Source organism: Coenobita brevimanus, chromosome 71 (genome assembly GCF_032717465.1).
Source record: "Coenobita brevimanus isolate Jiangsu-jjx chromosome 71, ASM3271746v2, whole genome shotgun sequence".
Lineage (NCBI taxonomy): Eukaryota > Metazoa > Arthropoda > Malacostraca > Decapoda > Coenobitidae > Coenobita > Coenobita brevimanus.
Window position 1 is genome coordinate 31,002,193 of NC_137024.1, and position 7,897 is coordinate 31,010,089.

General features: G+C 46.7%; 1 protein-coding gene across 1 annotated transcript in view; it reads right to left on the reverse strand.

Annotated features, from left to right (window-relative positions):
• Window positions 1-6,774, reverse strand: part of LOC145406866 (uncharacterized) — a 46,036-nt gene extending 39,262 nt beyond the window's left edge. The window contains exon 1 of the mRNA XM_080277980.1: window positions 4,732-6,774. Within this exon, the coding sequence (XP_080134106.1) occupies window positions 4,740-6,653 (1,914 nt within the window). The 5' untranslated portion in view covers window positions 6,654-6,774 and the 3' untranslated portion in view covers window positions 4,732-4,739. The remainder of the gene's footprint in view (window positions 1-4,731) is intronic.
• Window positions 6,775-7,897: the final 1,123 nt, after the last annotated feature.

The following is a 7,897-nucleotide window of genomic DNA, read 5'->3' on the forward strand; positions in this document are numbered from 1 at the left end:
CTTCCCAGCACCCCTTTCTCTGCAATCTGTTTTTCTAGCTTGCACGTTGTCTTTTTGAATGTCATGTATTGGTATATATGTTTAATATTAACGTACCCTGCACCAGCAAAATGCAAGAGGATTACTAACTGCCTCAATCCGTTGTCGTGTTTTATTCTTGCTGCCTTCAGATGATTTTATTCAGATTTTGGCAGACCTCTTGTAGTGAAGCAGTTAACGATGGCTGTATCTACCATTCTAGTTCCAAAACTCTCTTCAGACAGAGAAAATCCATCAGTTGTAGAAAGACTAAAAAACAACGTCATAGAAGTGAAGTAGTTAGGGTGTGATGTGTATGAGTAAAATATATCGCAAAGAAAGGAACCACGAAATCTCCGAAGCCTGCCAGAAATACGGTCCTTTATATTACTGAGGAGACTTCCCGTATAGAGAAGGTGTTAGAATGGAGGCAAGTCACGCATGGAGTAGTTAATACCACAGTTAAACCTAACCATGAGGCGAAACATTCACACATTCACTACTTGAGATCTCCCCTGATGTGTCGAATATCATCCACAATAGCAAGAACAAAATACATGGAAGCTGTTTATAATTAATTCACTACTAAAAGTCTATACGAGTTAAGTGTACTTGTCTGAAATGTGTCAAAAAAAAAAATTAATGAAGGAAGTTTTTGTAACCTCTTCAGTGCCACAGATAAAAATTATACAGTATTAGCACAAAAAAAAAAAAAAAAAAGTGTACTGAAGTGGGTAACCATTCCGACCCAGAGAAATTAAGCTGAAGACCGGTGTTAGAATTAAAAGACATATGGTGGTAGTGAAGGAAATGAAAGACAGTGAATGAAACGCAACACTACTCATGGACGGACGAGTGAACGGGTGAGTGAAGATGACGGAGCTTTGCAACACTGAAACAAAAACCATTAACACTGGGAAGACATGAGATGAGGGCAGTGAAAGTGACGGAAGGAGGCGATGCGGAGGTGAGGTAAGAGAGGCGGATGTGTAGATGAGGGAAAGGCGGGCAGACAGGCAGGCAGGCACCACTTATCATATTGCAGTTTTTATTTTCAAACGACAGGCCTTTGAATTTTAAGCCGAGGAAATAACAGAGTTTCTTTTCAGTTTTGGCCTCGTCAGTCTTTTGCCAACTGTTATAATGCTGAGTTTTACGAAATAACTTCTTACATTCCAGTTCTGTATCGTGTATCGCAAGTTCTGGTCCCTTCACTACAATGTCGGCTTTTTCTTTATGATACCACTATGATGATTCTTTACACAACTTCACAACTCCGTGACTTATAAGGAGTTACGAATTATTTCCTTTAATCTATGCATTAAACTGATTATTTCTTAGTTCCTTTCCGTTTTCGCTATTCTTATTCTTAAGGGAGAGCTCTAGTAGTGAAAGGGTAAATAAATGAACCTTGCAGTATAATCCAAGCTCTCACTTTTAGCTAATATCCAACTCGTATTGCAAACATTTAAAATACACTAAAAACATATAATTGCCTTAACTGAGTAGAAAATAAATGACGTACCTGAGATGTAAAGAGTGACTGAAGTAAAAGGAGTGAATGGGAAAAAGGTAGTGAATGAAACATGAAGTGAATGGAGCCTCTTGCAAAACCCTGAGATATGTAAACAAACCAAGCGCAAAGTCGGCCTTCTCTGACTTCGGCTACCCATGACATCTAACATTCATTGAGCTGTAGAAGAAAGTATTCGTTAAATACCAAATTGCATCACTCGTTGACAAACACATTACGATACAGCTGAGCTCAGAACACTGACAAGGAGCAATTTCACTCAAACTACCAGTGCCGAACAAACAAGCACTTGTTGATTCCGCTAACTGCAACCATAATGAGTGTGTGTGTGTGTGTGTGTGTATATATATATATATATATATATATATATATATATATATATATATATATATATATATATATATATATATATATATATATATATATATATATATATATACACACACACACAGAGTGTCTTTTGAGTCCTGGCTTTCACCCCATCACCCACCCACGTCTCGCAGGCCACGGAGGGAGTGAGTAAGGGTATGTGTGTGGGAGGCGGAAGGTTGGAGAGGGCCATGGAGGCGGAATACCTAAAGAACTGATGTACCGAGGAACTGGTGTGCTAATTTATGATGCAAGATGTTAACGTGATGTTCTGGAGAAATGAAGGAACCATTAACACTGCCGCAGGGCAAAACTTCACCTAACACTAACAGAAAATCGATGGAAATACCTAAACTAGACATTATTGGAAAGAAGTGAATTAACCTTTACAAAACTGATATGTCAGCTATTATATCTGACGAGAAAACCAATGATTTAAAAAACCCACTAAGTCACTTATAAAAAATAAGCTTGGCTGATATAACAAATACCAAAAAATTAACAAAAACTGAAGCTCTAAGAAGATAGAAATAGCTGGCGCTAGTGCCGAATCAAGTACCTTCTCATACGAATGTGACAGTCAGTGGAGGCGTTGTACTTGTGGTTGTATAATGAAACTGTGAATTTTCATATATTTCTCTAACGGTTGCTCGGAGGGAAAGAATGGAATCCAACTTTAACAAATCCTGAACTCCCCATGGATACATTACAGAAGTGTTGGCCATACTTTTTTGGACAATGGATCTCCACTTGAATATTTTTATAACCTAATACCCTCTTGGCTGATTCATCCCGTTAATGAGGAAAATGAAATGAAGGACGCAACCTATTGACAGCATACTGGTGCATACAGTATTTACAGCTCGTGAGGAATGCCGGGTTGTTTATTGCTGATTTTTTGTCATCTGGGTCTTACAAGAGTTACTGCAGTGAGGACGGTAAGCTTTACCCCTGGTTCACCTGTAGTTTGCATCTCTGTACTGTCTTGATGATGCTGACTGCAGAAAATGATGCCTAACAATGGCTGGTGAACTACAAAATTTGATGTTCCAAAGTTCTCCTTCCTATTTCACGGTGTTCTTTTCAGAGCTCCATGTACACATATAAACAATCAAACATACGAGCGTCCTGACAGCTATTTATCCAAACATCATTAATAGCAACTCAAACTGGCCCAAACAATGGCCCTTCCTCCCTCCATACCGCCATCTCTCCCATTATTCTTGCCCCTCGCATTTTCTCTCCTTATTCACTTTATAAGATTCTAGACTGAATATGTTTTAATGTAATTTAAACTCAGTATTAAAGAATGTCTTTGTCCGTAAGTTACCCCCAGAACATGTTGAGTACTCCAAAGGTTTTCCATACTCCAGTTTGGAGCACACTGCTACAGAACCATGAAAGATATAGAACAAAATAAAATCCTGAACTACTGAAACTGATGCAAAGACGTGGACAAAAAGCTTGCCGATGCATAGGCCGTCCAAACAATGCTGTACTATAACCCTTATGTACGGCCTGAAGAACTGAACCCAAACCCGATGCTAGTATAGCCTATAAAAGACGTCATACACTACGGTTAGGCCTGATATGATTTACTGGAAAAAGTAGATAAATACCTGACGAAATAAAAGCTGACTGCACTACGCAACACATAGAAAAGAACAAAATAAACAAAATAAATGCTGCATTATAGAACTGAGGTAAAGAATTGAAAAAAAAAATAATGCACTATAAAACTGAATATGAAGGATTGGAAAAGTATATACACTCTTGAGCTTATGCTGTGTTTGATATTGCTTGTATATACATTTGCCCTCACTCACACAGCTACCAAACACTTCACAACCAAACTAAAGGGACTGTTAGAGTGTAAATGTGAGAATTAACCGAGTCGTGATAATAGTTAACCCTTTCAGCCCGACATCGTATATTCTACTTCATTCTTGCTGCCACCAGACGAGCCAGTTCAAATCAGAGAAGGCGTAGAGGTTAATGGAGGCTGTATTTGACCGCCTCAGTTCGTTAAGTCTCTCAGAAACTTAATTGAATCGCCTGGAGATAGCAAGAATCAACTAATACGTCATCAGATTGAAGGGGTTAACTCATGGGGCACTGCACATCGTAAAACCAGCTTGAAATGCTTTGAATACGACCACTGACGTAAGTACTAGGGGGGTGGGGGCCGAGAAGTCGTTCCAGGTCGTATTCTAAATGACTTCAGGATTTCGTAACAACCCCTCCTTAGAGATTTATTTTGCACTTATGCACCTCAGTGATTTCTTGTACATTCTTCATGCAAGCTGTATCACCGAAACAAATAGTAACACAGAAGCCAATGATAAGGTGTAATATCAGGCAAAATAGCTAAGGAAAATGTGTGACGGAGACTCCTGTGTCCCTGAATACGGCTTAGCTTTCATTGTCCTCTTTTTTTTTTTTTTTTTTTTTCGTTATACAGTAGGGATCTCATTGCTATAAACTGAGTATTATTAGCATCATCATTTTAAATTTCATTACGCCCAGTAGCCCACATTATAGCACCAGCATCACCACCACTGTCATTACCATCATAAGTAACTCAATCGTCATCATCATCATCATCATCATCATCACTGTTACCGACACTTCTATCACCATCGTCACTTTGACCTAGCTAAGTGTGATTGAGAGAGAGAGAGAGAGAGAGAGAGAGAGAGAGAGGATAATGTCAGGGAAAGAGAGATGGTAGGAACAATGTCAGGTATAGAGAGATGGTAGGAACAATGTCAGGTATAGAGAGACAGCAACACAGGACACACACCACCAACCTGCTGTGCTAGCGTCTGGAGGCCCTGGAAATCCTGGAGGTGAGGGTGCCGGCCGCTGAGAGGCGGTCTGGGTGCGGGTGCGGGTGTGGGGGTCGGTAGAGGCCGGGGCGGGGCTCAACTCGCTCCAGGTCGTCCCCGCTCAGGTCCAGGTCCGCCACCAGCTGCAGGATCTCGCGGTCCTTCTTGCTCATGGACTCCTCCCCCAGACCTGCCAGTGAGCCGTAGGAGCGGGAGCGGTGTTCCTCCCTGATGCTGTATGAGAAGGCACGCTCATTGAGGTGGCCCTTCCTGCCGTATATGTCCTCGTCAGCGTCCTTCTTACCCTTTCTCTTCTTCTTGGTCTGTGGTGGTGGGCCTGGCCTGGCAGTGGTGGCGGCCTGCTGCAGGAGGTACTGCTCGTGTGGGAAGTGTCCAGGCTGGTATGATGCCGTGGGGCTCAGAGGCCGCGCTGAGGGCATGTAGATAGGCTCCTCCGCCACCCGTGAGGGGGGTCGACGCCCCGGGGGGCCCACTGGGGGCCCATAGGGGCCTGGGGGGCCAGGTGGGGGCAGCATGTGGGGCGGGCCTGGAGGGGGCATCATATGTGGTGGAGGATGAGGGCCGGGCACGGGCATCAGGTGAGGAGGAGGCATGGGACCCATAGGAGGCGGACCCATTGGGGGACCCATGGGAGGCGGACCCATAGGGGGAGGCACCATGTGGGGACCATGAGGGCCAGGGGGCAGGTGTGGTGGCGGGGGCCCATGGGGAGGGGGTCCCTGGACCATGACGAAGGGTGGGGGCCCCCTCATGGGTTTACTTTTGCGCTCAGCAAGGCTGCTGCTGCCCTGCAGGAGCTTGAATTTGCCCTTGGTCTTGGGTGGGGGTCCATGTCCGTTGACGTGGCGGGGGAGGCTACCGGTGTGGCGGGCTCCCGCCCCGTTGGTAAGGGCCAGAGGGCGTGGAGGCCCCCCATTAATCAGCCCCTGCCTCTCATCATCATCCCGCTCCCGCCGACCTTTGCCCTTGTCCTTCTTGCCCCTCTTGTCCTTTTCTGTCTCCGGCGGGGGCGGTGCTACGGATGGCATGATCATCTGGCGGGGCCGGGGTGTGCGCGCCCCCGCGGTGCCGTACAGGGAGGAGGCAGAGCGGGCGGACCGCATGGTGCCGCCGTAGTCATACAGCAGGTCCGTCTCGGTCTTGGCCGGGCCCGCCCACACCTTGTGGTTCTCGTCGCCGTTGTAGATGGAAATTTCGTCTCCCTGGGAGGTGGGGGAGGCGGGGGCGTCCTGGGTGGGGGAGGAGCCCAGTGATGCTGGCAGGATCTCTGAGGCGGCACTGCTCATGTCCTCAATCTCCAATACCCGTTCCTCCGTGGTACGCCCGCCGTACATGGAGTCGTACTGGCCGCCGCCCTCCAGGCTGCGGGCATACATAGAGTCGGCGTAGGCGTGGAAGCAGCAGCGCACCAGGGCGTTGGCGGGCGTCTCGCGTTTACATATGAAGGCGTGGCACTCGAGCACCTTTATACCTGTGGTGCGACGCATTATGCAGGCGAACAACGGCGGGTGGTTGATGTTGGGGTTGCGGGCGAAGGGCGAGTCCAGCGGCAGGAAGCGCGGCACGGCGTCACCCTCACCGCCAGACACCACCACGTACCGCACCGCAGCGCAGTAGTGCAGGGACTCGATCGGGAAGAAACGTGTCACTTTCTTCTGGTTTTCATCCACATTCTCCAGCAGGAGGCCGTTAGACCACACTGAGAGCCACGAGTCAATGCCCCGCGCACTGACGGCTCCTTCGGCGGGGTAGAGTTCCCTGAGGGGCTCCTGGATGCCCTGGAGGCCATCCTTGGTGACCTGGGGCACGGAGGAGCCCAGGTAGAGCACTCGGCAGCGGCAGATGGGCGTGGGGTCAGCCCCGCCTCGCCTGGCCACCCTCATGCTGGTTGTCACTATGGCGGCACTGCACTAAGACTCACTAGACCACCCCCAGCACCACCACCACACCATAGTCCTCCACACACACACTCTCACTACCACACTGGCGGCCACGTCGCACTCACACCACGGCCAGTCCCTCGGCCCTGTACACTGCACAACACACAGGTGAGGTGAGCGGGTGCCCGACACGGCCAGGTATGCGGCAGCTCTGCGCATGCCTGGCCACCCGCCCGGCCGTCCCCGCAACACACCTCCACCACCACACCGCCAGGCCCCACCTCCTCCACCAAAAACTGGGTTACGGCGCCGTCTCTAAGATCATCTGGGGCTGTATTCATAAACTCTCCTAGGCATATGTCGTGCATACAATAACTATCTCACTTTCATTTTGGTTCATATATCTGTCATACACTTCGTAACCAAACTGAAGTGAACGTCAAAGTGAAGAACACAACCCAATTACATAATAATTTATTAGAGGCACTTATCGCATCAGTTGCTTAGGATACTATATGAACTCTTCCCTGACATTCGCAAAACAACTTCCGACAACTTCCCCATTGCAACTAACACTTTGCTCTTACTAAGGCTGAGTGTAGTGTACAATCCTCCTACATGAGCTTCCATGGGTACGACAGGCCACTGATCCTGAGCTTCCTGATAATTTTACCTTCATTCATACAGCTACAAAATACGTCATACCTAAACTGGAGAGAAAATTAGAGGAAAAATACAAGTAATGAGAACAATTCTTGATACTCATTTACTGACATGGGGATTTGTTCACCATGAAAATTAGCCGAGAACTGTTATGAATAGTTTCCCTGGCATGCAACCACTAAACCATTTACAGTCACTGTGCTGTAATTTAGATTTGCTATTGCAGACGGAACAAAAAGCATAGGAAGCTTATTCACTTTCCTTGTACTCTTTTAATAGTAATATTAATAGAAGCGCATGATAATTTTCCTCCTGTAACTAAGGTACGTCTGTGCTGTAAGAATAAGACACTGATATTAGCACAATCTTTTCCTAGTCTTCAGCAACAGCAATTTTTTTTATACGAGGAGTTGATCGTAAGTTAATCCGTAAATCCATAGCTCCTTTGACCTCTTGTAGACTCCTCCTTTCTCCCCTGGCCTCTCATAGACTCCTCCTTTCTTACGTCCCTCTAACACGCTCCCTTCCCTCATTCACAGAGATTGTACAGGCATCCAGGACGGTGGTGTGGCAGCAGGGGTAGA